The 27,953-nt window shown below is 46.6% G+C and overlaps 3 protein-coding genes and 1 long non-coding RNA gene across 9 annotated transcripts in view; 2 read left to right on the plus strand and 2 right to left on the minus strand.

Annotated features, from left to right (window-relative positions):
• The window catches only part of Mol (dual oxidase maturation factor 1 mol), a 9,724-nt gene extending 329 nt beyond the window's left edge, over positions 1–9,395 (minus strand). The window contains exons 1-7 of one of the 3 annotated variants that reach the window (XM_076327311.1): positions 8,997–9,395; positions 2,328–2,593; positions 2,191–2,248; positions 1,965–2,099; positions 975–1,194; positions 316–527; positions 38–233 (exon numbers count right to left, since the gene is read on the minus strand). In XM_076327311.1, coding sequence (XP_076183426.1) covers positions 38–233; positions 316–527; positions 975–1,194; positions 1,965–2,099; positions 2,191–2,248; positions 2,328–2,492 — 986 coding nt within the window. In that variant the 5' untranslated portion in view covers positions 2,493–2,593; positions 8,997–9,395. Of the gene's footprint in view, positions 1–37; positions 234–315; positions 528–974; positions 1,195–1,964; positions 2,100–2,190; positions 2,249–2,327; positions 2,823–8,996 lie in introns of those variants that run through there. The other 2 variants (XM_076327308.1, XM_076327309.1) reach the window with 2 other exon arrangements.
• Positions 2,727–3,701, minus strand: LOC143155056 (uncharacterized). The gene is made up of 2 exons (XR_012994316.1): positions 2,921–3,701; positions 2,727–2,801 (listed from the first exon to the last, which is right to left on the minus strand). It is a non-coding gene; the product is annotated as an uncharacterized LOC143155056 (long non-coding RNA).
• LOC143155055 (uncharacterized) lies at positions 4,641–8,251 on the plus strand. Of its 4 annotated transcripts, XR_012994315.1 has the most exons (9): positions 4,731–4,747; positions 5,012–5,401; positions 5,489–5,605; positions 5,677–5,844; positions 5,921–6,079; positions 6,161–6,207; positions 6,289–6,446; positions 6,551–8,054; positions 8,115–8,251. XR_012994315.1 is itself a non-coding variant. In XM_076327314.1 (7 exons), exon 7 carries the CDS (start codon positions 7,198–7,200, stop codon positions 7,516–7,518), a length of 321 nt encoding a protein of 106 aa, XP_076183429.1. In that variant the 5' UTR covers positions 4,731–4,747; positions 5,012–5,401; positions 5,489–5,605; positions 5,677–5,844; positions 5,921–6,207; positions 6,289–6,446; positions 6,551–7,197; the 3' UTR covers positions 7,519–8,245. The 4 variants fall into 4 exon arrangements, 1 of the variants encoding a protein (XP_076183429.1); XR_012994313.1 differs by having other exon boundaries at positions 4,641–4,747; positions 5,035–5,401; positions 5,921–6,207; XR_012994314.1 differs by having other exon boundaries at positions 4,664–4,747; positions 5,024–5,401; positions 5,921–6,207.
• On the plus strand, positions 9,377–27,845 carry LOC143155057 (uncharacterized). Its single transcript, XM_076327315.1, has 7 exons — positions 9,377–9,546; positions 14,854–14,896; positions 15,868–16,080; positions 19,551–20,089; positions 20,147–24,539; positions 27,387–27,462; positions 27,781–27,845. Exons 2-5 carry the CDS (start codon positions 14,881–14,883, stop codon positions 23,684–23,686), a joined length of 4,308 nt encoding a protein of 1,435 aa, XP_076183430.1. The 5' UTR covers positions 9,377–9,546; positions 14,854–14,880; the 3' UTR covers positions 23,687–24,539; positions 27,387–27,462; positions 27,781–27,845.
• Positions 27,846–27,953: the final 108 nt, after the last annotated feature.

Here is a 27,953-nt window from a genome sequence, read left to right on the forward strand (position 1 = left end):
TTCGATACCCAACACGTAACACAAACTCGTAAGAAACCTTATTATGCGATCACCAAAAGAGTCCTCGATTTTAGGTAACCTCCGTCTGATGTTCCTCGTGTCGAAGCTCTCCTCGATGATAACGTGTCTATCGTACGGCGTGTCGTAATCCACCTCCAATATGGTAGAGAACTGATGAGGGAATATCATATCGATCGCCGTAATCACCGCTCCAGCGAACATGCATCCAACACCTAGAACAATTTCCTTCCGATCACGTACCTTCTCGATAATCTCGTCGCTACGTATATTTATTAACAATTTTTCAACACTAACCGGACAGTAAAACCAACCAATAATTCCATCCCAGATTGAAAGCAAGAATCGAGCCGTCTATGTGCGCTATTAGCGGCTCGCACGGTAGAAGAGCCCAGTATATCAAGTTCGTCAACAACATACATACACCTGTGAAGATCATCCCGTACGCTCCGTAACGCGGCACCACCACCAGCAACAAGTTCGTCATGGCCCATGAGGTGAAGGAGGTCCTAGAGAAAGCGGTCAGATCGTTGAAAAGTCTGTCAAACTTTTGAAAAATTTGTCAGACTGTTGAAAAGTCTGTCAGACTGTTGAAAAGTCTTCCAGACTGTTGAAAAGTCTGTCAGACTGTTGAAAAGTCTGTCAGACTGTTGAAAAGTCTGTCAAACTGTTGAAAAGTCTGTCAGACTGTTGAAAAGTCTGTCAGACTGTTGAAAAGTTTGTCAGACTGTTGAAAAGTCTGTCAGACTGTTGAAAAGTCTGTCAAACTGTTGAAAAGTCTGTCAAATTGTTGAAACGTCTGTCAGATTGTTGAAAAGTCTGTCAAACTGTTGAAAAGTCTGTCAGACTGGTGAAAAGTCTGTCAAACTGTTGAAAAGTCTGTCAAACTGTTGAAAAGTCTGTCAGACTGTTAAATCGTTACAAAAAATGTATCACGACGTTAGAAGAGTCGTTACCAGAGCATGAGTGACGCGTAGTAACCGGCCTGTCGATATTTACTCCCCCAGGAGAAACCCTCCTGATGAAGACTGAAGTACTCCGCCAATGAGACGATAGGAAACGGTGCACCCTGATTAAGCGCCTGCTTGAAAGCGCTGGTCATCTCACCGGTGCTTCTCCACCAGAATCTCTCGTTGTACTCGATGTCGTTCATCGGATTCTCGTTGTTAGGCAACACTAGGTACACAGTGTGTAAACATTCAGAGAGAAAAGATACAGTGGTTCCGACAGTGAACCACAAATTTGTTTAACAAACGGAACATAATTAACAAACGGAACGTAATTAACAAATTATCCGTTGTTAATTATGCACGCGAGGTCTCCGGGGTAAAGCGTCCCGAACGAACTCAGGTTCGACAAACGAGACGACTAGGAGGAATACTTGAGCACCTATTACGATAGCTTTAATAATAGACAAAAGAATACAAATGCAAGGAATGCGTTTCAAACTTTTTTCATCGTTCAATCGAACTCTTCGGGGTAAAGATGACCTAAATGTACTCGAGTCAACTTGGTAACACTACGAAACGAGCGAGAGAATTACAAGAGAAAACTACGATGGGTCGAGAAAGACCCGAGGGACGCTCCAGGCTTAACCTTTAAATGCGTATGGTCAGAGATCGCTAAAAAATATTACAAAATATTTATTTCTCGTTCGTATAGATCTCGTTAGGTATCGACAACGTGTTTCTCGTTCGGTGTCTCGTTTTCCACGACGGATTCTTGTCAGTTACAATTCACTGATCGACCAGTGTTCAATTGCAACGAGCAAAATGATTCTTCTCGATTCTGTTCTCTCGGCGAGAACCGAAATGCGAAAACATGCGAACCAATTACGCATTTAAGGGTCAAGAAGACGTCGAACGGGCCAGATCGGACGACGATCACGAGTATGGCACGCGGGAGAGAGAGAGCGATCGAAATGTTTTTAACACCAGGTGACTCACGTTTGTACGTGATGTTTATGTGCATCAGGCCTATGTAGCCGCCGATTTCAGCGGTGGTCTTCTGTCTGGTGTAAGCGCTGTAGGTGCTGACGACCGTCGCCGAGCTGGTGTGCCAGGACGAGCCATACTGCGCCACTGGAACAACAAAACAAACCGACCCGGGGGCCGTGCTGTGAACGATCCGGTGTTTGTCGAAGCGATTGGAAAAGAACTCGAGTGGACGAACCTTGGATCGAGGCTCCGACAAAGAGGCTCAAGGTCACGGTAAGGAACGTACTCAGTCTCTGGAAACGCGACAGGTAATATTAACTAATACACCGAGGCGGTGGGTCGCGTTAGACGTGACAAAACGTGAACACTCGCCTCCTTTCGTACACCAGGGAATATCACCAGGAACGCCGTGAAGATCGTGCCGAAGATCACGAAGACGATCACCAGCGGAACGTCACCGGTGACGGGTGTCCTGTTGCTGTAACTGTACAGCGTTGGTCCCCCGTCGATACGAAATGCGTCGAACCATCCCTTCATCGTCCCGATTCGATTTTGGACCTCGTTGCCACGTGAGAACCGGCCAGTTCCGGTTCTCCGTCCGAACCGTTTGACATCAGAGACTCTAACCACGTAGGATTCTACCGGCGCGGGAAAATCAGTATCGCGATCAACGAAGGATACTTTCTCGTTACGATTCTTATACACGGTGCGAAGAGATCGATCTGTGTCTCGTTTTCAGGTGTGTACCTCGAGTCCGCCACGCTCCAGCGTTCAAGGACGAGTAGGTTGCGAAACCGAGTCACCGTTCACCTGCACCGCTACGAAGGTCCGAAGGCAGCGGGTATACTGAGGCCCCCGAGTAGGTTAACGGGTCTTCGAAAGTGATCTCCAGCGGCACGGTAGAGGGGACAACTAGCCCTCATGGGAGGGGAGAACGAAAGAGAAACACAGGTGGGGCTACGTACAGAAGGAGCCCCCGTCGCCGAGGAGAACAGACGCTGAAAAAGGTGGCACCGATCAGCTGTCCCGTGGTGGGAAAAAAACCCGCCGTTTCCACGTCGCGTCGTCTCGTGTCGCAGCGTCGCGTCGCGTCTCACCATCACCGCCGCCGCCGCCGCCTCCTCCTCCTCCTCCTTCACCTCCTCCACCTCCTGCTCCCGTTACCTCCCGTACCCGCGCGTTTTATTTCGGCGGATCGTCGATCGATGATCCCGGATGACGACACGAGACGTGACACGTGAGCGTGGATCGCACGGCACGCCCGATGGCACGCGCGAAGAGACTTCGACGCCCAACGTCGGCTCGACGCGCGACGCCAATTGTTTTCCCAAGAATTCTTTTCGTCGCGAACGCCGCGCCGACCGAAATAAACCACGAGTTAGCCGGAAAATCAACCTGCCAAATTGTTCGGGAGACGCGTTAAGTACTTTTCAATGAGACGCGTTAAGTACCTCGTTTTTCTTTTTTTAATTCGGTTCGCATCGTAGGTGAAATATTACGGATCGAGAGGGAGCGTTGTCGAGCGAACGATTGTTTTTTTCGTGTGAATTTATGTTGATGTTTAACCACTGTAATCGAAAGAGACACTCTTTGATTTAATCCTTTCGCTCCGGTGGACGTATATATACGCCCTCGAAGAATGACCATTCGTAGACGAAGAGCGTATATATACGACCTCCAAGAATGACCATTTATGTACGAAGAGCGTGTCTATGCGGCCGAGAAGTTGACCATTCATATACCAAGAGCGTATATATACGCCCTCGAAGAATGACCATTTGTCGCATATATACGATTCATAACGAGCGTACATACACGACTTATATCGAGCATATATATACGACTCATATCGAGCGTATATATACGACTCTTATCGAGCGTATATATACGACTCTTATCGAGCAAAGATATACGATTCGTATCGAGCGTATATATACGCTTTGGAAAAGTGGTCGCTGAGGTACGAAGAGCGTGTATATACGTCCATACAATATATACTTTTATTTCATACTTTACACGAGATACTTTTGTTAAAAGTAAAAAAGTAAATTACAATTGTAAAGTTTTATATTTTATAACGTAAAACGATATCACCGAATATAAGAAATATCATTGTGAAATTTCGAGAACAAGACACACAACTTTTACTCACTTCGTAGCATTTCGTACCTCGGTGTCAACTACTCGGTAATGCGTTCCGTTCGCTGTCATCACATTCTGATAAATCACATTTTGTCACAAACGCTCCGTAGCGAAAGGGTTAACGTTCGTGGAATCGAATAATTCTCGAAAAATCGTACGAGTAACCGAAATTAGAGGATTCGATCGATGTCCTCGGGATCAAAGACATCTTGATTGTACTTAAGGGCAATTTTTTCGGCTAACTTTACGGAGATCGATTTCATCGAGTTCCCGATCGAGCACGTTATGCAATGGAGGGTTAATTCTAGACGCGTAACGCGATATCTGGCAACTATTTCGGGGATGGATCCGGTGCTTGGGCATTATTCGATAAATATTTATTTGTATACGATTATCCACCAGTCTTGCTCAAGTGTACGCGATTTCTTTCGGTTGTTTCTATATTTGTTTTCACGGGGAATCCGAGCGAAGAAGAACAGCCACGATTCGATAAGGTGTCGTTTCTTCGAGGAAGTACAGTTATGCCAATTGCAGGACTCGGTAGACGCGACGAATCGAGACTACGATCGACAGGCATCGAGCTTGACCTAACTATTAAAGGAGAGGAGGAAACGAGCTGTTGCACAACATCGTGAAAATTTCACGAGCAGGTAGAACAACGGAAAATATCTACCTAACTCGTACTGATCTGATTAATAGAAAATTCATCTATGTTAATTTACAAAAGAATTAATAGGTCGTTCGATAAGAAACGGAGCTATTTGGTTCTTTGTTTTATTATTTTACATTTGTTCAAAGTTCAAGTGTCATGGTATTTTTGTACAAAAAACGACAAGACTTATCGAACAATCTAGTATATAAAATTCCATAGTAATATTACAGCAATATATGCGTAGATAGTGAAAAGTTTCAAGTGTTCGATACAGGTTCTTCGTAGGTCGTTGAGCGTCATCGTCGAAAGGTCGCTAGTAAGTTCATTGACGAGTCTCGGGCATCCGTTCACCTCGTTCAACGAGCCACGACCTCGAACAAGAACAAAGTACCGTGAGCGAAGACAAAATGAAGTTACGGTCAGACCGACTCACCGAGTATCCATTACGGTCGAAAGGTCAACGGTACTCTCGCTCGTTAAAGTGTAATTAGCACTCGACGAGTGTACGAATCCGTTTACCAAAGGAACAACAAAAATAAGTCACCGAAAGCCACGATCCCGACCAAGATCGAAGCACCAGGTGTACGTGAACGCGTAAACAGAACGAAGTAACCGACCATTCGGGTCACCGAGACTCCATTATCGTCGACAGGTCAGTGGTACTCGTTAAAGTCTAATTAGCGTTCAACGACTCCCCGAATCCCATTCACCGCCTTTACCCAAAGAATAATAAAAATAGGTCTCCCCGAGCATCCAACCGTGACCTGGCGATTACAGCAAGTAAGGACGATCCACTAGGTGTGCCCAGACGAAACGAGGTAATCGTCCGTTCGAGTCGTGGAGTCCTCGTTGAAAGGTTAGTCCTCGAACTCGAACTCTGAACGATGTCCAACGACTCCTCTGATTCATTTACCATTTGTGTTTAAGGAATAATATACGAGAAGCCACCTCGAGCACCCAAACTTGAAACTTACTCGAAAGTTACAATGTTCGAGTATCTCGTCCATCCGTTCAACGATAATAAAAATAAAAGAAAACGCAGACTTGTGGAGACTGTTGGAAGTTACCGTCCTCGAGGCAAGAGCAAAGTATCAGGTACGCGTACGCAAATTGAACGAAGTAACCGTCTATCGGGGTCACCGTGTCTCTGAGTTTCCATTATCGTTCACAGATCGATCCTCGTACCCGTGGAAGTCCGATCAAGATTCCTGAACGTCGACTTGGAAATCGTCAGAAGTCATCCTCGATCACGAAGTACACCGTGTCTCTGAGTTTCCATTATCGTTCACAGATCGATCCTCGTACCTGTGGAAGTTCGATCAAGATTCCTGTACGTTGTCTTGGAAATCATTAGAAGTTATCCTCGATCTCGAAGTACACCGTGTCTCTGAGTTTCCATTATCGTTCGTAGATCAATCCTCGTACCCGTGGTAGTCCGATCGGTGTTTAACGATTCTTGTACGTTGACTTGGAAATCGTTAGAAGTCACCGTCAATTTCAAAGTACACCGTGTCTCTGAGTTTCCATTATCGTTCACAGATCGATCCTCGTACCCGTGGAAGTCGGATCACGATTCCTGAACGTTGTCTTGGAAATCGTCAAAAGTCATCCATAACTGCTGGTGCAGTACCAGCACTCGTACGGAATAAAGAAACCGAGTCCAGACCGAGTCACCGAGTGTCCATTATCTTTGAAAGGTACGTAGCGGCTCGTTAAAGCGTAATTAGCGCTCGACGAGTCTCCGCGTGCATTCACCACCTCTCCGTAAGGAATAACGAAAATAATTCGTCTCGAGTAACAGAACTTAGAAATTGCTGAATAAGAAGCACCAGGTGCGCCGGCGTTGGAACGAGGCAGCCATTCAACGAGGTCACCGAGTCTTCGAGTTTACGTTATCGTCGCTGGTCCGGTCGAAGTTCAATCGACGTCGGTTCTCTTCACGGAAACGATGAGAGTGTCACGGGAACGTATCGGATCAGGAAACGAAAATATTATAGTTCAAAATCGTTTCACCCGCGCACTTTAACTCACGATTCGCGTAAGCAAATATTAAGGTGATAGTAATTTGATTTGTATCCTACTCCGTAGAAATGGGAGGTGATTGTCAAAAGTTACTATTTAGCGAACGTCTCTGTAAAAAGTTACCGTTTACCGAATATCTCCGTAGAGAATATACTAGCGTAATTAGAGGTAAGAGTACGCAACGGGTGACGAACAGCGATTTAGACTCGAGTAAGGTGGCACGATGAATGAATCTTTATTCTGCGGACGGTGGCTCGTATACATGGTTTTTGATCATCGGTGATCCTGGTGTTTGGGTTATGTGTCGATCTTGTCGGAGTGCTTGGTGGTCCTCGCAAAAGCGTGCAATCTCGAGCCTTGGAAATCGCCAAAAGTGTTCGACGAAAGACGAGAAGCGACTCGTTAGAATCTATAAGGTCGTTCGGAATGTCGTTTCGTTTTTCTGTTTTAATGGAAATGAAACACAATTTGTTAAAAGCGTACAAACATTTTATTAAATTACATACTCTCCGTTTTGTAAAACGAAACGACTTTCCGAACAAGCCACTGAACCGCTCAACGAGTCCCGTGTTCACCAGCAGCTCCGTTCAACGACGAAAACGAGGAGTCGAATTTGAAAATTACCGACCAAGTACGCGTCCTCGTAGCCCGAATAAAGTCAGAACGAACAAAATTCATTCGAGTCACCGCGTCTGCGTTATCGTGCAAAGATTGCCAGTCACCACCACAACGACGAAACCCCGTTGAGGACTCCGATCGCCGTGTTCCATTCACCGTCTCAGCTCGACGAAGCAAAGAAAAAGAAAAAGAAGAAAAGAAGAAACAGTGCGATCTCGAGGACCGGTGGACCTGGAAATTACCGAAAGGCGTCGACGAGAGACGAGAAGCGGCTCGTTAGAATCTAATTACCATTCTACTCTCTCTCTCTCTCTTTCTCCGCGTCCGTTCACCGCCCAAGAAACGACAAAGACGAGATTCGTCGCGAGAGCACCGTAGCGAATTACCGACCGAGAGCAACGCACCAGGTGTGTTCCCGCTTGTAGAGTAACCGACGAACCGGTCCATTCATCCGTAGCGAGCCGGTGGAACCGAGTCGATGTACCGTCGCTGGAATCCCGATTCTGAACTCGGCCGGTTCGGCGCGTGCAACGAACGGAGCCAAAACAGCCCAGGTGAACGAGACGCGTCGAGCGGAGCACTCGGTGCCAAGGGGACACCGGCGTGTGTCCGTACCGGTAGCGGAAGCACCGCGTACACCGCGTCCCGTACGACGGGACGGCAAGGTATGCGCGCGGTCCAGGCTGGTCCATAGTGCCGGCAATAACTCGGCTCTATTTCGGTAGGTCTAATTCGAGCCGGGTGACGCTAAGCTTTTAACGGCAGCGCTGGTAGGTAGCATCATCCACCACCGTCGTCGTCGTCGTCGTCGTCGTCGTCGTCGCCGCCGCTACCACCACCACCACCACCAGCTAGCTCCTCCACCACCACCACCACCACCACCACCACCACCACCACCACCCGACAATAACCACCGGAACGAGGAGTCCGGTGGCAGAAGAGAGTGCCGACTGCTCGCGCAGTCTCCTGAGCGCGTAGGCCCCCAATACACACCCGAGACACAACGCTTCTCTGACCCTTCAAGGTAACAACGAAATACTATTTCTTCCGTGTCTACGATACAAGGGATACGATCATTCCCGAGGGTGCGATCGTTTCGTCGTTAACGATACGCGCGTAACCGGTAACGCGTCGACGAGGTAAAAGAAAGAAAAAAAAGAGACACCGTCTCCTCCCCGTGTAAACGATTATCAATCGGTGGAGGGGAGGGGGGGATTGATACGTCGGGATTAATCGGGGCGCAGCTTTCTCCGGCTGTGTGCTCGATGAAAGCGGCAGAGATACGTACTCGAGCGGAGAAACCGAGGAGATCTGGTTCGCGAGAAATCGTAACGGCGTTCTCGAGGATCGGTTTCGTACGGGCGTTTCGAAATAGTGTACGGTGAAAATAGCGTAAGAAGCGCGCCGAGAGACAGAAAGAGAGCGAGAGAGAGAGAGAGAGAAAGAGAGAGAGAGGGGAGAATCGAACGGAAGAGGGTCCCCCTACGATTCGTCATCGCGTAGGTATCGGTAACCCGGTCTGTACGCGACGATCGAAACGACCGCTCGTAACGTGGCGGCCCCGTTTCGATTCATCCGCGCGATTACGGGCCAGCGGACGTACTTACGCGTCGCCAAAATCGGCGAGGTTCCACCTCGGTCGTACGGGCAGGCGTGCGGGCGGGCGTGCGGGCACGAGGGCAACGTAGTGGCGTTCTGGCAGGGTTCCACACCCGGCGAAGCGAGACGCGGCTGCCCGCCTCGAAAAAGTGCGCCTCCGGGCAAGAAGGTCGCGCGCGCGGCACGGAGCACCGGCGTATTTCGGTAAAAAGCGTAGCCGACCCGTCGAAGGCCGACGAAGGTGCTTTCACGAGGTGGCTATCGAGGAGTCGTCCACCGCGCGGTGAAACTCGCCCGTACTATTTATAAAGCGCGTGTGCGTCCTCGTGGCAACTCGCGCGCACCGTCCGACATCGCCCGCTAACGGTTGCCTATCATGGTCGGCCCGCGTGCAAACCAAACTGACCGGAACTTTCCTCCGCTTTCTTACCCTCCTTTACTTTTACGTTTGTTCCCGATTCCACGTCCATAGAGGACGGTGCCGCGACGGTTTGTGCCCGCAGTAGTCGGCGTTAATCTGCGTCGGATGCACTGGTCTTGCGGTAGCTGGTCACTTCGGTGCGTTCATCGAAACGAGGATCGATCGATCTTCTTTTTATTTTTTTTCTTTCTATTTTTTCTTTTTCTTTTTTTTTTTTTTTCTTTTGTTCTCTTCCCTTTAGTTTTCGGTGCGCCGAGTTTCCGAAGTCGATCCTCGGGAGTTGGTCGACTCGCAGGCTGATATTTTTTAGTTAACGAGGTGCGTTGATCGGAGCGGGGATCGATCGAGATTCTGTCTTTTTTTCTTTAGTTTTTGGTGCTCCGAGTCTCGTAGGGTGATATTGTATTCGAAGTGGGGATCGATCGAGATTCTGTCTTTTTTTCTTTAGTTTTTGGTGCGCCGAGTCTCGTAGGGTGATATTGTATTCGAAGTGGGGATCGATCGAGATTCTGTCTTTTTTTCTTTAGTTTTTGGTGCGCCGAGTCTCGTAGGGTGATATTGTATTCGAAGTGGGGATCGATCGAGATTCTGTCTTTTTTTCTTTAGTTTTTGGTGCGCCGAGTCTCGTAGGGTGATATTGTATTCGAAGTGGGGATCGATCGAGATTCTGTCTTTTTTTCTTTAATTTTTGGTGCGCCGAGTCTCCGAAGTCGATCTTTGGAAGTTGGTGGACTCGTAGGGTGATATTGTATTCGAAGTGGGGATCGATTGAGATTCTGTCTTTTTTTTGGTAGTTTTTGGTGCGCCGAGTCTCCGAAGTCGATCTTTGGAAGTTGGTGGACTCGTAGGGTGATATTGTATGCAAAGTGGGGATCGATTAAATTTCCTTTTTTTTAGTTTTTGGTGCTCCGAGTTTCCAAAGTTGATCGTTTCTCGGGTTACGTCGATCTTTGAATGATAGTGAACTCCTGGGACGATATCTCGCGGTTAATTTTTGAAAATTGGGTGCTTCGATGCAGAGATCTAACTAAATTGGATTAATCTTTTGGTACGTTGATCGAAACAATTAATCTTCCTTTTTTTTGGTGCGTCGAATTTCCAAAGATTCTCCGGTTACGTCGAGAAACTGCTAAGATGACATTTCGCAATTAATTAATCTACCGATGCGGAAATTTTTTGAAAATTTATCGCTGCTCGAATCACGTCGATCTTCCAAAGTTAATTGATACTTTTCTCGTTAATCCGATGTACCGATTTTCGAAAGACATTGATTACTTTTGTGGCACGTCGATTTTCCAAAATTGGTTGTTCCTAAGACGCGTTGTTATTTCAAACTTCCGTTAATTTTCAAACGTGCTGTATTCCGAACGTTGGTTAATCCTCTGACGCACCAATCTTCCAAAATTAGTTTCTTCTCTAATACACCGATTTCTGAAAGCTGATTTTACTCTTCCGAATTGTTGATCTTCCAAGCTTTATTAATCTTCGAACGAGTTACGTTTCCAAAGGTGGTTACTGCGTCGATCTTCCAGAATTAATTACCTCATCGATGCATCGATATTCCGGAATCAGTTGCATCTAAAAGTTTTCTCATTTTCTAACATCGATCGTTGCATCGAACTCTTAAAATTAGGTATCGCTAATTTTCCAAAATTACTTACCGCTAAATTTCCAAAATTATATCTTTAATTTTCTAAAATTACTTACCACTAATTTTCCAAAATTACATCTTTAATTTTCCAAAATTATTGACCACTAATTTTCCAAAATAACTTACCACTAATTTTCAAAAATTATTGACGACTAATTTTCCAAAACTATTGATCACTAGTTTTCCAATATTATTGACCACTAATTTTCCAAAATTATTAACCACTAATTTTCCACAATTACATCTTTAATTTTCCAAAATTATTGACCACTAATTTTTCAAAATTACTTACCACTAATTTTTCAAAATTACGTAATTAATTTTCCAAAATTATTGACCATTAATTTTTCAAAATTATTTACGACTAATTTTCCAAAATTACATCTTTAATTTTCCAAAATTATTGACCACCAATTTTTCAAAATTACTTACCACTAATTTTCCAAAATTACTTACCCCAATTTCTCCAAAATTACTCTATCCTTAGCGACACACGGTACACACCAAATTTCCAAAAGTACTTATCGATCTATCCAAGAAAGCAACGATTTTCCAAAATTAATTACTTCTTCGTTAGTCAGACTTCTTCGAGAGTCACTCGCGTCTGCGATTTTCCAACGATGAAACTCATCATGAAAACATCCACGTTGAAACTCGTGACAAACGTTGAACTTTGGTGGTCACTCTTGGTTCCCGTGGAATGATTCTTATTTCTACGTCGGACATTTTTCGTGAACGAGTCAACCGTCTCGAACACGCGACAGTAAAACTGGACAGAGGCGTTTGGAAAAACACACCGATTCGTTGCTCCGACGTTCTCGCCGAAAGAAATGAATGAGGGAGGCCCGGTTGCGCAACACTCGCGGAAACATTTATTATGGTACGCGAAGCAACAACTGGAGTGTTTATTTATCGCGTTCCGGAGGATCCGCAGTCGACGGTGATACGAGAACCAGCGAAGACAGAAATGTTTTTATTTAGAGTAGCCTTTTCTTAGCAACATCCTGACACGTGTGTGAAAATCGCTTGTTTAATTTACCACGTCTTTCTCGGACATTCGCGAATAATTCGGTTACCACCGATGCAACGTTTTATTTTAAACGGCTATTGTCCCAGATTTTTTCTCGCGAATCGTTCATACGAACGTGATCCATTTATTATTCGAAGTATCGGAATAGGAAACAGATCGTAGCGTTTGGAAATTATTCGAAGATTTTAAATTCTTGTTTTACAACAATTCGATCGTATACGTATCGCGTTAGATTTCGTAACTGTCCACGTAACAGTCTATTATCTATTACAAAGTCTGGTAAACGTTACATATAATTTGTTCTTCAAATATAGTCGCATGACGTACAGTTCTTTATTAAGAATTTTGCTCGTTGGTTGTTTGTATATTAGTTGATTACATTAGTTGATACATCAGGTTTTATAAATGTACACGCAACAGGTATTGCACGTGAAATATTTGGTTCGTTGGACGCAACGTTGGTTCGTTGGAACATCCAAACGTAAGTTCGCGTTAAATGTGACGCGAATGTTTCGAATTTTCTCGAAGAGTTCTTCAAAAACACTTTCATCTTTTGAAGTGATCACGTATTAGTATATCAAAGCATCTAGAAGTAAGTTCACGTTAAATGTGACGTAAATCTTCCTCTTTTTAGGTTCTCAAAGAATTCTCCAAAAACACTCATCTTTTGAAGTGATCACGCGTTAGTATATCAAAGAATCTAAATTCAAGTTCACGTTAAATGTGACGCGAATCTTCCCCTTTTTAATTTCAGTCGATGTTTCCAATTTTCTCCACGAGGTCTCCAAAAAACACTCTACTCTTTTAAAGTAGTCACGCGTTAGTATATGAAAGCATCTAAAGACATGTTTTCGTTAAATGTGACGCACATCTTCCCCTTTTTAATTTCAGTCGATGTTTCGAATTTTCTCCACGAGCTCTCCAAAAAACACTCTCATCTTTTAAAGTTGTCACGCGTTAGTATATCAAAGCATCTAAAAGTAAGTTCACGTTAAATGTGACACACATCTTCCCCTTTTTAAGTTCTCAAAGAGTTCTCCAAAAACACTCATCTTTTAAAGTAATCACTCGTTATTATATCAAAGCATCTAAATTCAAGTTCGCGTTAAATGTGACGCGAATCTTCCCCTCTTCAATTTCGGTCGATATTTCGAATTTTCTCGAAGAGTTCTCTAAAAAACACTCTCATCTTTTAAAGTAGTCACGCGTTAGTATATCAAAGCATCTAAAAGCAAGTTCACGTTAAATGTGACACACATCTTCCCCTTTTTAGGTTCTCAAAGAGTTCTCCAAAAACACTCATCTTTTAAAGTAATCACTCGTTATTATATCAAAGCATCTAAATTCAAGTTCGCGTTAAATGTGACGCGAATCTTCCCCTCTTCAATTTCGGTCGATATTTCGAATTTTCTCGAAGAGTTCTCTAAAAAACACTCTCATCTTTTAAAGTAGTCACGCGTTAGTATATCAAAGCATCTAAAAGCAAGTTCACGTTAAATGTGACACACATCTTCCCCTTTTTAGGTTCTCAAAGAGTTCTCCAAAAACACTCATCTTTTAAAGTAATCACTCGTTATTATATCAAAGCATCTAAATTCAAGTTCGCGTTAAATGTGACGCGAATCTTCCCCTCTTCAATTTCGGTCGATATTTCGAATTTTCTCGAAGAGTTCTCTAAAAAACACTCTCATCTTTTAAAGTAGTCGCGCGAAAGTATATCAAAGCATCTAAATTCAAGTTCGCGTTAAATGTGACGCGAATCTTCCCCTCTTCAATTTCGGTCGATGTCTCGAATTTCCTCGAAGAGTTCTCCAGAAAAGAGCCTCGTCTTTCGAAGTGGTCCACGCGGATAACGTATCACGGTACCCGTGACGCGATCTTTCGTATCTTTGGAATCGCGTTCCGTGTTACGAGTATCGGTTGTATCGAGAACGGGCGTAGCTCGCTTAGAATCCGCGGGACTTCCTAATTTCCGTATGCGCGAAAACGGGTCAGAGTTATTTTAGCACGAGGCCTGCCGTGTCCCAAACAGCCGCCAACGCTTCTCCGCCGGCGAGGATCGCACAACCCGCTAGACCTAGAGCCGGTCATTTAACGCTTTCGTGCCACATGGTGTCGTTTCGTGGAAACGGAGAATCCCGTCGTTCACTCGTGGAATCTCAGGAGGGTCGCGTCAATGCGGGAATAAACGAACCGTCGAATAGGGAGTAGCTCAATGTCGCCATACTAAATCCGAACGATCTTCCTAGAACGTCGTTGAACCGTGAACCGAAAGGTCGTTGATTAAACGATAGTTTTCAATTATAAAGATCGACCTTTTGCGGTGGAAATTCGCGGTAGACACTGTACAAAAGAGTTGAAGAGTTGTTCTCGCCACGGTGTTCGATAATTGTGATGGTTTCTTTAAGAGTGTATCACTGGGTTGACCATACGATCAATAATCGAGTGGAAAAAGTTCTTCACGTACGTAGTACTCGGTTAGTGCAAATGATGTTTATGTCTACGACCAGAGGAAATTTATTGTAAATCGAATGTAAAAAATTTTTTAAGAATTTAACGTCTTTAACGCAAAGAGACGAGACCAGATGGAAGTGTTCGTTCGTAACAATTATCGAATACCGTCGCAAGAGTAACTTCTATGTAAATTAGAATGCAACTGTTATTTCGAGCACAAATTGTTAAGAAAATAATAACGAGAGATACGTTGGTGATACAGAGAGATGGAAGTTAAACGATTGTTTGTTTTTTCTTTTCTTGTTTCAGGCGCCCAGTCGAAGCAGAGGAATCATAATGTCGGGGATGGAAGGTGAGGTCCACTTTACGACCCGGCGTCGCGACGTTCTCTGAACGTCACTGGCCTAGAAAATATTCGGTATCGTAAATAGATAACGAACGAGACTCACGTCGAGGAACTCCGGGGAAAAAGTACGATGATCGATGACGCTGAAAGGGGCTTACACGAATACACATCCGATCGTATAACATTATTAACGTAACCCTTCCGAGCTCATTCTGGTCTTTCTTCTTTTTTTTTGGAATTCCTCCCGAGGATCGAGGAGAAATCATTGCACGTGACTAAACGCGTACCACTTGTAAGTGTTTGTAACTGCGCTGCGCTCCGCTGCTATTGGTTGGGTCTCAACTTCGCTAAACTTCATCAAACTTCATCAGAAGCTCCTTCGAGGACGCGTGTATATAATCAAAACATCCAGCCAGTGTTTTCCATCGAGAGAAGCTACCACAGTATCGACCAAAACTAATTCTCCGTCGTTAGATAATTAAACACAAGTGAAGTAAACGATAGAGGTTCGAACAACCGGTGTAAATAAAAGATAATTCTTCCAGTTCGTTACACTTTTGCGAATAAGATTAATCCTTCGATAATTACCGGGTCGTTGGATCCTCTTAATTCGTTAATTATTAGATTTCCGAAAACAAAATGTCCTCCTTTCCTCCCAGTACTGTTTACATGACTAACGTTTACTTTACTTAAGTAATTTAACTCGAAGTGATAACATTCAATTTATTTCGGTACAAATCGTTTTTTTTCAACTTGTATTTCACCCACTCTGAATACAAGTTGCGTAAAAAAAGAAACAGTTAAACTGGTCGATACCGGGGTTAGCTTCCTCCAATTGGTATTCATCGTCGTACGCTTTCGTGTTGTCAATCGTGTCGCTGACTCATTTTCCAACGAATCTATTTCTGGTGACGATTAAACACGACCACGACCGTCGTTTTTTGCATACCGATACAGTACCGATGAAATCGTTCCAGATATTCGTGCCGTGGTGGACAGCAATGATTTTCATAATATCATCGAGGAGGAGAGCGGGAGATCCAGTTCCGTGGATTATTTAGACTCCTACGACGACATCCCGAAGGAGACCGCGAGAAGTTTCTCCGTGGAGAGCAACGAGGAGATACGGGAGGCTAGGGAGAGGGAGACCTTTATAGAAGACGAGAAGAAGAAAGAAGCCACGCAACCAGGTTCGTGATGCACGGTAATTCGTGGATAGATGGATCACCGTTCAAAATCGATACCGAAACGCCTGCTCCGGGGAAAGTGCCTCGATGTTTCACGGTCCCGTGAAACGTACGCGGAACGCGTGAACCGTAGCTTCGATATGCGAAATAATTCTTAACCTTAATGGGTTCTTTTCGCGACCTCACTCTCGAGGTCTTTGGATCGAAAAACGTCCCGAATAGACAGAACTCGCGTTACTGATCCACTTGCACCGAGAATACAAATTAGTCACCGATGCGTCTTGGTATCACCTGACTAATTTTACCATTGGACAATTTATTTGCAAATCTTTACGCGACGATTAGAAAATTATTTGCAAGTCTAAACGCGACGATTAGAAAATTATTTGCAAATCTAAACGCGACGATTAGAAAATGATCTGCAAATCTAAACGCGTCGATTGAAATTTTGAAATTTTCCAAATTTATCGATTTGATATCTTTCGTCGAGATATCACCCGACAATTATACCATTAGAAATTTATTTGCAAATCTAAACGCGACGATGAGAAAATGATCTGCAAATCTAAACGCGTCGATTGAAATTTTGAAATTTTCCAATTTTATCGATTTGATATCTTTCGTCGAGATATCACCCGACAATTTTACCATTAGAAATTTATTTGCAAATCGAAACGCGACGATTAGAAAATTATTTGCAAGTCTAAACGCGACGATTAGAAAATTATTTGCAAATCTAAACGCGTCGATTGAAATTTTGAAATTTTCCAAATTTATCGATTTGATATCTCGCGTCGAGATATCACCCGACAATTTTACCATTGGAAATTTATTTGCAAATCGTAACGCGCCGATTAAAATTTTGAATTTTTCAAAATCGATACCAGTATCTCTCTTCCGGATGCGAATGGATTAATTTTATAACGCAACGAGAGTACTAAGAAAATACAAGTGCAATCGATACCATTTGTCGTAATAGTTTCGATCATAGGGGGGTCGAAAAGGACCCGAGGAACGCACTAGGGTTAAGGAATCGGAGAACAAGTATTTTTCTTCGAGTAAACGTCGAATATCAGGTGCGAAGAGAGAGAGAAAGAGAGAATCTCGAAGACGAGAAAGAAACATATTATTCTGTTTACATCGACGAACAAAAGAGATGAAATTCTGAAAGTTATCGGGATCTAGATCGTTGAGAACGCGAAATAATAAGAGATCGATTTAAAAAATTCGGTAGGTACGTTGGAATTCTATCTCGATTTATCTCGCGCGCCATTTTTGCGCGATCTACGTGTATGCGAGCGGAAAAGTATTTCAAGTTTCAACGTATTCACGATCGAATACCATCTGGTAAGTGTAACCGGAAGACTCTGCGTACAGGAAACGGGCAATCACGTTGAATGCAGGATCCGTTGCATAAAGTCTTCCCGAAGAGTCCAATTAACGGACCAATTGAACGGATAACACGCAAGAGGATTGGAAACGCGTTTATGGAATTATACGTTCCCATCGCTGACAAATTGATCCTTTCGGTACTACCTCCATCGACCGCTGCGTACCGGAAGGGTTAATTTATTGTTGCACGCAAATATTGTATCGGAGTTCCGCCGTCGTTGTACAGTTACAACGGTGCATACTCGTTGTTGATGAAGTTTAAACAGAAACGGGCGAGGGGGTATCGGTAAATTCGTAAAATTCGTAGGACAATCGCCGTACGGTAAATAAGAAAAAGAAAGAGAAATAAATCCCAACGATCGTACGATGGAAGGATTTGTATTTAATTTCGATCCACGATACGTCCACGTTCGTTCGAATATTTCAATTACCCGTTGGCGCGCCGACAATTGTCGTAAAGAGAAAACAAAAAACAAAAAGAAAAAAAAAAACAAATTCCAAAGATCGTACGATAGCTGGATGTACGTTGAATTTCGATCCACGATACGTCGTCGGAGTAATTGGTACGGTTATCGTTGATCGTACGCGCAACTGTTCAGCGAGTAGTACGTGTCGTCGAAAAATCGCTCTTCATGGAAGAAAACGGGCACGGTGGGGCCCCCATCCATCCTCGAATTACCATCGACATCGAGACCGATCGGCGGCGTCTACGTCTGAACGTAGCCCCCGTCACGCTCGCTGGTGGGCAGCTGCGAGGCGTTGAACGAGCGACCGAAAATAAATCCCGCGGAGAATCCCGCGGGGTTTTAAATAAAGCCAGCGCGATAGCCGGTCAACCAGCCTCCCTTTCGGCCTCGCGAAAACGCGTCAGGCGTTCCGCGCTTCCCTCGCGTTCCACCGCGAGCCAACTAGACGAATAGCTAACTAAAGCGAGAGAGAGACAGACAGACAGACAGAGAGAGAGAGAGAGAGAGAGAGAGAGAGAGAGAGAACGAGAATCGGTTCGAGAGAGTGAGAGTTAGATCGAGGGAGAACGAGAGTTGGATCGAGAGAGTTGGAGTCAAATTGAGAGAATTGGAGTCGGTTCGAGAGAGTGAGAGAAAGAGAGAGAGAGTCGGATCGAGAGAGAACGAGAATCGGTTCGAGAGAGTGAGAGTTAGATCGAAGGAGAACGAGAGTCAAATCGAGAGAGTTAGAGTCGGATCGAGAGAGTTGGAGTCGGATCGAGAGAGTTAGAGTTAGATCGAGAGAGAACGAGAATCAGATTGAGAGAGTGAGAAAATTAGATAGAGAGAGAACGAGAGTCAAATTGAGAGAGTTAGAGTTAGATCGAGAGAGAACGAGAATCAGATTGAGAGAGTGAGAAAATTAGATCGAGAGAGAACGAGAGTCAAATTGAGAGAGTTAGAGTCGGATCGAGAGAGAACGAGAATCAGATCGAAAGAGATAGAGTTGGATCGAGAGAGAACGAGAGTCAGATTGAAAGAGTGAGAGTTGGATCGAGAGAGAACGAGAGTCAGATCGAAAGAGTTAGAGAGTTAAATTGAGAGAGTTAGAGAGTCAGATTGAGAGAGTTAGAGTCGGATCGAGAAAGAACGAGAATCAGATCGAAAGAGATAGAGTTGGATTAAGAGAGAACGAGTCAGATTGAAAGAGTGAGAGAGTTAAATCGAGAGAGTGAGAGAGTTAGATCGAAAGAGTGAGAGAGTTAGATCGAGAGAGTGAGAGAGTTAGATCGAGAGAGTGAGAGAGTTAGATCGAGAGAGTGAGAGAGTTAGATCGAGAGAGTGAGAGAGTTAGATCGAGAGAGTGAGAGAGTTAGATCGAGAGAGAATGAGAGAGTCAGAGTCAAATCGAGAGAGAGAGAGAGAGAGAGAGAGAGAGAGAGAGAGAGAGAGAGAGAGAGAGAGAGAGAGAGAGAGAGAGAGAGAGAGAGGGTGAGTGAGCGCGCAACAGTAGAAAGAACAAGATGATAAAAAAGGATGTACGTATGCGTGGCGCGGTACACCTCGAAACGGCCGCGACTCAGAGTCCTCAGGTCGGCTGGGTTCAACCCCCGTCTCGTATCGTTTCTTTTTCAGCTGCGTCGCCTCCGACAACGGAAACCGAAGCGCCCGGCGGCGAGGACGGTAACGCGCGACGCGAGGAGACGTCGTCGTCATCGTCGTCGTCGGCGAGGGTAGGGGCGACGGTGGCAGGTAGCACCGATGGACGCCAAGAGAACGCGCCAGTCGGTGAGTGGAATTCGTTGCCGGTGCTGGTTGAGCGTCTACGGGCGGCTCTCGAGCTATCCCTAGCCCAGGGTAGCCGTCGCGACGACGAGCCGCCGACGGTGCCCGAGGACTCGGGCGTCGACTCCGAGGAGGACTTTCGCATACGGACGTCGATGGAACGTGTTCTCGGCGACTGCAAGGAACCCGAGCTGAGGAAAGATCTCAAGTTCCTGGAGGATCTGTTGCTATCGGACATACAGACCGCTTTGTCGCGTCTACGCGAGACCTTGGAACGGATCGACGTGGCAACGTTGGCGAAAAACGGCGCAGCCTCCGATCCGACGAGCAAACTACATCTCTTGAGACTGGTGTCCAGTTTACTCTCGAGGCTACAGGTACCGGAGCAAGTGACCGACAAGTCCACGGAGAAACTAACGGAGAAGGTGACGGAGAAGGTGACGGAGAAGGTGACGGATAAGGTACAACCGGTGGTACAATTCGCGTCGTTGAGTCGCAGACGTCGCGGGACCAGGCACACCATCGGTGTCTCCACCGAGGAACTGGCACGGGCCAGGAAGTGGCTTGAGGAGGAGAGGAACCTACCGTTGGAGGAGACAGTGATCAAAGGAAACGAGCAAAGGAAACTTGGCAATGTCGTGACACCGGACAGAAAACCGGAGGAGATACGCGACAAGTGCGTGAAGGACGCGATCAATCAACGCCAGTTGCTGGAGGACAAGAACAAAGAGATCCGCGAGAACTACCGTGGTATTCAACAGGTGGAGGTCGTCGATACCAAACCCGTTGTGGAGTCCAGCACCGTGATACAGAGTCAGTATCGTGGAGAGGAGTATCAGCCGAAAGAGAAGACCGAGAACGGTGTCGAGGAGAACGACGAGAAGAGTCGCGTGAGCAAGTTAGCAGCTGCCCTCAGACAACGCGCCGAATTGGCATCCGGGGGACGTTTCGGGAACAAGTTCACCGCGAAGAAGTCGAAAATCAAACGTGCAAACACCATAGACATACCCAGTTACCTGAAACTCCAGGCGGAGACGTTGGGCCACGAGAGCACCGGTTGCGTCTCCCTGAGGCGACCCATCAACGTGGGGGACAAGGCGGCTCTGAACGCGGCCACCATAGTGCCCACCTTCCAACCGAAAACCGAGAACGATCGGAAGTTTCTAGCCCTCATCAACAAAAACAACGAACCACCCACGGCTCCACCGGTGGCGCCCTTCAAACCGTACGGTTACGCGAAGACCCCGGACATGTCGTCGCTGACCAACAAACACTGGAACAGTCGGTTCTCAAACATCAAGACAACCTTCGACAAACCGTCTGCGACCGAGGACAGGGAGAACAGACCGTCTTTGAAGGCACGTGCGAACAAATGGTTCTCCGGGATGCCACAAACGCAGTACCCGACCAGCGAGAGGAATCCGGACGCAGGTACGAATTACAACGCCCCGATGATGAGAACCGAGGCAGCCGGTGGTTTTCGTCACGCTCCGTCGTCACCGTTCCGGAAAATCGAGAGACCGAGCCCCGTCTCGCCCTCCAAGGTGCCCACCACCTATCACTGGCCCAAGAATGCTCCCGCACCTACGAATACTCTCAGAGAGAAGGCCAGGATGATGTTCGATCGCGAGGTTCAACCTTCCTCGAAACCTAGACCGGACACAGAGCACAACGAGAAACCTACTTTCCCTCGTCCACCTTGGATCGATCACGATAGGGGCGAGAGCAGAGGGAACGGTGCGGTGACGGAGAACGGGAGACTCGATTATCGATCGTTCTGCAAACAGTTCGCCCCGTTCGTAGGCAAGGGTACCATCGAGACGAAAAAACTCGAGGAACAACGTCCGAGGGACCTGACCAGACGAGACAACGTCTCCGGAGTCGTGGACGGTAAGATCTCTTTCAAGATGCTGCCGGATAAACGCGTGCAGACGTACCAATATCCACCTATGGTACGTCCGGAGGTTAAAGAGAAATTGGTCCCGGAGAGGAACGCGATCGAGGCGGTTAAAAGTGGACGTGGATACCCCGAGAAGGACTCCTCGACGAGGAATCCGTTCCCAGACGCGACTCTGCGCGGCAGCTCGTCGGTGGCGGTTCAAACGGGGATCAACGACGAGCACCAGGACGAGGGACGTTCGTTCCGTGTTGCACCGAAGATCTCCAAGGGTTCCGGTTTGGTGTGCAGCAACGCCTCTGTTCAGACCTGTAGCGACTTGGAGAGACCCACCATAGCCATCAGCGACACGGAAACCGGGAAACAGTGGAGACCTCTGAGTTACGAGGGATCGGATCCCGGTGGGCCGACCAGCTTGATACACCGTCCGGATCCTCAACGTATCGTACCGGATCGCGATCAAAATTATCGCAACCCGTCGAACGAATTCGAATCGAACTGGGTGTCTTCGAGCGTCTCCGACGAACAGGGCTCGGGAGAGATCGTGTCGCCCAGGGTGGAGTCGAGTCGTCAGAGAGAGATCGAGAATCCCATCGAGAGCGATCCGAGACCCGAGGCAGAGAGCCGTCGAACGGATTCGGAGAATCAGGATTGTTCGTTCGTGTCGCCGAGTTTGCCCGTGGACGATTTCCCGGACGACCAGAACATACAAAACCAGGACATCAGCCCGGATATTGGGGTGGTCACGCGGTACACTTGCGCGATAGCTACCGTCGCCTCCTCCGTAGACAGTCCTGAACCACGTTCCGAGGAAGTGGCCGTGGACTCTCGAACCTCTTCGTCCCCTTCTCCGTCGCAGTTCTCTTGGTCCAAGTCGAAACCACCTACCAGTGAGACGCCCGAGGACGAAATACGCAGACACAACCTACTGCAACAGAGTTTGGTGCGTCGTTTGCAGAACGAAATCACCTCCCTGAACGACGAATCGCCCGTCCAGTTGCCCGTCGTTGGCCAACACTTGACCGTGGACCAGTCCAGGACACCGAGTCATCCATCGATCGTCAACCAACTCGTCAGTTCCGCTCAGAGTCGTCAACAGAGCGTAGGTCAGTCTCCCGGTTACAGCCAACCGGCGAACTTCGTTCAGAATCACCAACAGGGACATCAACAGGGCCAGGTGCCGACGATCGGTCAACACCTGACCGTGGATCAGTTCAGGACACCTGGTCAACTCTCGGTCGTGAACCAAACGAAACTGAGCCAAAGTCATCAGCAGAGCTTCAACTTCAACCAACCGGCGAATTTCGCTCCGGTTCATCGTCCTGGCTTCAATCAGGCTGCAAACTTCGACCAACCGTCGAGTTTGCACGGACCCGGACGATTCGCCAAATTCTTGGCGCCGGTCCCTCAGAAGAAACCCGAACCTCCTCGCGCGCACTCGCCCGGTCCAATCACCGCCAACAGGGTAGGTGCCCTCAGAGATGCCTACGAGCTGGCACCGAACGCCCAATCGAAACCGATCAACAAGGAACGTTCACCGATACCGAACGGAGTACCGATCGACTCCAGCGACGAGTACCTGGTCTCTTGCGCGACCAAACCCTCCAGGTCCATCGTTCTCTCGAAATCGGAATCCTGGCACCAGTTGGCCATCTCCAACAGCTATCCACGCGCGCCACGTGTCAACGTGCCGGCGTCCACGTCGTCTCGAGTCTCCTCGCACACGAAACCGCCCAAACCGAAGTCACCCTCGTCGCAGAAGCTGAGGTCGAAGCAGTTCGAGGCCTCGTCCATGGCCGACAGTGTGAAAAAGATGGAGGACAAGATCAGACAGTACTTCGACAACCCTGCCGAAACGGTCGAGACCAGAGATCACTCTAAACATCGTCGTTCGCCCCGCGCCTTGAACAAAGGAATGGTCGGGTTGTCCCGTAGTCGAACAATGCCCGGTATAACCGACGAGAAGCTGCGTTTGACGATACCAGTGCCCCAACAAATGCCTCTCTTGAACGTGAACACCGCAGACGTCGACAAAGTGTTCGACGATCTGTTCGAGGAGGCCACGAGGACCGATGGCCGACAGTGTTGACCGGTTGGATCGTCCTCCTCGTCACCTCGCCCCGAGGAATCGAGAGCCATGCGCGCCATTCATCCTTGGCCGGGGACTGTTCTGTTGCTCCGTGAAAGAAAAGAACTGTTTTACCGACGGTCGGTCACCGTTAGCGCGAGACTGGTTCTCGACCGTTGCGATACACTCTTCCAGAACGGAAGAAGTCGTTCCTTTCCTGTTTTCTAGTCTCTTCGTATCGTGTTCCTCTTTCGCGTCGTAGTTTAATCGCTCGCCGCAGACGCCCCGGAGTGCCATAGACGTTAGAAAATAAACACAACAAAAGAGAGACCGATGGTAAAGCAGCGACGTGTCGTTTTGTCGCGAGACGAGAGGAGAGAACGAATCGAGGAGCACACATATCGTGAAAAAGGAAGGCTATCGAGGTGCGCGAGAACGCAAGAATCGCGAATCGAAGACGACCACGGGGACCGCGACGGAGTCGACTTGTATCGAGTCCCCTCGTAGTGCCTCGTGGGATCATCGACGAGGATCGACGACCACGTGAACGAATACGCGCCGGAAACCGGGATCGTCGTCGTCGTGCGTCGTTCATCGAGGAGAAACACGACCGAATTCGTCGCCATCCGTCGATCGAACCGTACGATCGTTGTTCGGCGTTTTCGCGTTCGGGGCAACGAAGCGAGATTTCTCGCAGCTGTTCGTTCGTTCGTTCGTGCGTGCGCGCGCGCGTGTGCTTTTCACGGTTTCTTTTCTTCTCTGTTCTACTTCTGTTTTTGTTTAATAAGCCTCGAGTCGCGCTCTGCGAACACGTTTTGCGGACGGACGTTGAGAGAGTCGTGCTAGAAGGTCGTGCCAAACCCCGAATAAAGCAGTGAGTCACTAGCCCTTCTTTGTTGATCCTTTTACCGACGCGCAGTATAACGTGTATAGCTTGCACCACCCGGACTGTGCACGAGTTTAACAACGTAGCACACTATAGGCCAGCAGTAGAACTTTTAGAGGCGACACCACACACGCGCGTAACCATTTTTCGCGACGCGAGACGCTTGGATTCTTGATGGGGACGGAACCACGATACAGGGTGTCTCGCGAGGTAATTTCTATGAAATGGATGACGACGATTTATGATTATTTTGTACAGGAAAAAGGTACGGGATGCGTGGTACAATTGCAACGGATCTTGTGGTTCGAAAATGTCCCTGGGTTTAGTTTAGATCCTTCCATGGGCTTAATTTTTTTGTTAAATTTATCAACACCTACCAGTTAGACTGCATACCCAAATGACTATCTGGAGTGTAACTATCCGGGGTCAATTATTCGTATATACCCAAATCTAAGATCTTGTAAAACTTGTAAAAATACTTGTCCCGTTTGGTTGAAGATGGAAGGAAGTAGCAGAAGAAAAACAGTTGACCAGTACGATATAGTTTATCGTCCTGTAACTTGGCTTTTTTCGTAAATAATTATAGATATCTCGTAAAGTATTTGACCATTAAATTGCAGACTAAATGACCCGAATCGTAAAGATACATCTCTCGAGAAAAAAGCGAGTTAAATTTTCTCCTCCAACATTTCTTTCTACCCTCGATGAAACAGAAGATGTCCAAATTGCACGACGCACCCAGTATATGCCGTGGGTCTATTTCCATCCATCGTCGAGTTATGCCAAAACTGAGATTCTATATAATCTTCGCGGTGAAACGAGTCCTCTTATTTATGTCTTTTCTTGTTGCACTGTTCTGCTTCTACGTAAAAGGTAAAGTTCGTCTTCGAACGAACGGCCTTCGACCTGAAAATATAATCCTGTTAATATATCAGCGCGTTCCGAGTTTGGAGACATGCGATGTTACGAATTGAAGTATATCGGAGTCGTAACGAAATCGACTGGCCGCCCAAGGTCTCCGGAGCTACCCCCCACCTCCCCCGCCATCACACGGATATAAATAGTTCCATGCGCGACTTTTTCGCTTCGCGATGTGTTGCCAAAGCGGCTGGAAAATTTGATCGGTCACTTCGCGAGACACCCTGTACATCGTACAATTTTCTGCGTAACCGTGCCGCATTAATAGAGCGGAATGATGAAAGATGCGCATCCACGGCTCGTTAACGTAATTTCACCGATTAACACCTTGTTGTAGGCCGACGTGCTTTCCTATTTCACCTACTAGTCAAATCACTCCGAATTCATATGGAAAGAAACACGCGACGATGTCCCGACCGTGAATGAATAATTGGCCGCGAGGTTTTACGCCACGATTCCGCTTAAAATAGAACCGAGGTATGATGGAGTAGAATACCGAGGCTGACTCGAGCGTAGAACTGTCAAGGGATGGTAATCTACGGACCTGGATCGGTGAAGAATCTATTTAAAACTCTTGTCGCCAAATTTTTCTCGATTTTGAAATTCAACTCATCTTTTTCGTTTCTACGTATTCTACGCGACAAAGGGAGAAAAAATTTCAAAAGGACCATACGCCGCGGACAAACCGTTTTCTCGCAAAAAGGTGTCAAAATTTTCACCCCCCCACTCTTCCAACGCTAGCGTAGGAATGGGAGTGGCGCGTTGCTCGAACGAGCTATAACGCGTCATCCGATTGGTCAGAACTTAACGCGTAGTTCCGTTTGACCCTCCCCTCCCCCTTCACCCAATAAAGTATACAAAAATGAAAACAAAAATGTTGAACTTTCAAGTCGAGATGAATTTTACAATTTTTCTTTTTTTTTTCTTTTTAATTACCGATCCAGATACGTGGATTCGTCGCTGAAAATCGGGACGGGTACTTTTTCTTTTCCACATCTTGTACCGTTTCCTAAAATTCGAAACGCCACATCACCAATTTCTGTTTCCATCGAGAATTCTCGGCAGACGTAAATTATCCTTCGATCGAACGCGCGAGTATAATTCGTCCTCTATCGACGCAAAAATAGCGCGTCTCGCGCACGTGCATTTATTTGGAGATTTGTAAACATTCGGGACACAGGCCAGCCAAGTTTTCAGGTCTTTATTCGCGGAATCGATCGAGGAATCTATCCGGTTGGGATCGCGCGTTTAACGATTCAGCTGTATCCGATAAAATTCGCGAATTTTTCTTTATCGGTCGTGCGCCGCCACTTTGATGTCCATGTGGGTACGAGTGCGTCTGTGTGTGCGTGTGTAATCACGCACGAATACCTACTGCATACGGGGTGGCGGTTAGGAAATTGTTTAAATTTCCACGACGCCCTTCATACGAGCACACGTGCCTTTATAGTTTAGTACCAGCTCCGCGTGTTTTTTTTCACTCATCCTTTTTTTTTTTTAATTTTTTTTCTTGGTTGGATGGAGCGATTTCGTGATCGCCTCGTTGCAGCTCGTATCACGAGAAGCGAACAATTTTTTATGAAGTGACGAAGAATCACGATACTCGAGATCGTTTCAAAATTGATCGCAACGGTGGCGATCTCACTTGATCGAGAAACGGCGACGAGGTTGAGAAACGAAAGTTCTCTTACTTTCTTCTTTCGTTTTTTTTTTTCTTTCTGCCAAATCCTTCTAATAATTCTCACATGGCGCAGCGATTTATTGACAAACGTTGGTTTTCAAAACATAGGCGTAGAGATATTAACATTGGTTCGATGACAGAATGCGTTTCAATGACAAAATCCTAACGTTTGCGCTGACGACTACCACGCGGATGGTTTACCATTATTTATTGAGTGCGTTTTCTTCGTTTTTCAGCCCGCAAGAAGCCACTATCGCCGTTTGCCAAGTTTCGTGAACTCGACAGACAAAATAGCGCCTCTTCGTCACCGAGGTAATTGAAAACTGTTTACGAATATTATTTATCCGGACCGACGTGTTTGAGTGCCTTCTTCAGCGGGTGTCATCATCTTTTGGATCACATGCCACGTGCTAAGTGTTGAATTAACGTCTCTGATGCGGGTCCAAGTCCAATAGCTCTTAAATTAAAATTATATAGGTGGAGGTACCATTATTCTTTCGTTCAACGATCCTCATAATTCAATACGTCACGGTAGTAACGATACTCTTGCGCTCGACGTGAGCTTTCGAATCTGTACACGCAGCTGGTTCCTTCAAAAGTTTAACGCATGCCTTTTCTTTCTATATTTAGTCCCGTAAAGTCACCGGCAACAGAGTTTCGATTCAAGTTTACCGAGCCAGCGGTGCGGGACAACGCGGCGCAAATAAAAGAGCGGCTACTGGCGTGGTGCCGTTCCAAGACCAAAGAGTACGAGGTAAATCCGCGCTGTAAAATGGTGCTTTGCGTGTTATTTACAGAAACGC

This window comes from Ptiloglossa arizonensis, chromosome 2 (genome assembly GCF_051014685.1).
Source record: "Ptiloglossa arizonensis isolate GNS036 chromosome 2, iyPtiAriz1_principal, whole genome shotgun sequence".
In the NCBI taxonomy this organism is placed as follows: domain Eukaryota; kingdom Metazoa; phylum Arthropoda; class Insecta; order Hymenoptera; family Colletidae; genus Ptiloglossa; species Ptiloglossa arizonensis.

What these genes read in the sequence shown, in the direction of transcription:
- LOC143155055 (XM_076327314.1), top strand. Translation starts at nt 7,198, where the DNA reads ATGTCGTTTCGTTTTTCTGTTTTAATGGAAATGAAACACAATTTGTTA.
- LOC143155057 (XM_076327315.1), top strand. An exon ending in GAAAGAAGCCACGCAACCAG is followed by an intron (nt 16,081 to 19,550) that starts GTTCGTGATGCA and finishes TTTCTTTTTCAG; the next exon opens with CTGCGTCGCCTCCGACAACG. An exon ending in GGCTACAGGTACCGGAGCAA is followed by an intron (nt 20,090 to 20,146) that starts GTGACCGACAAG and finishes AAGGTGACGGAG; the next exon opens with AAGGTGACGGATAAGGTACA.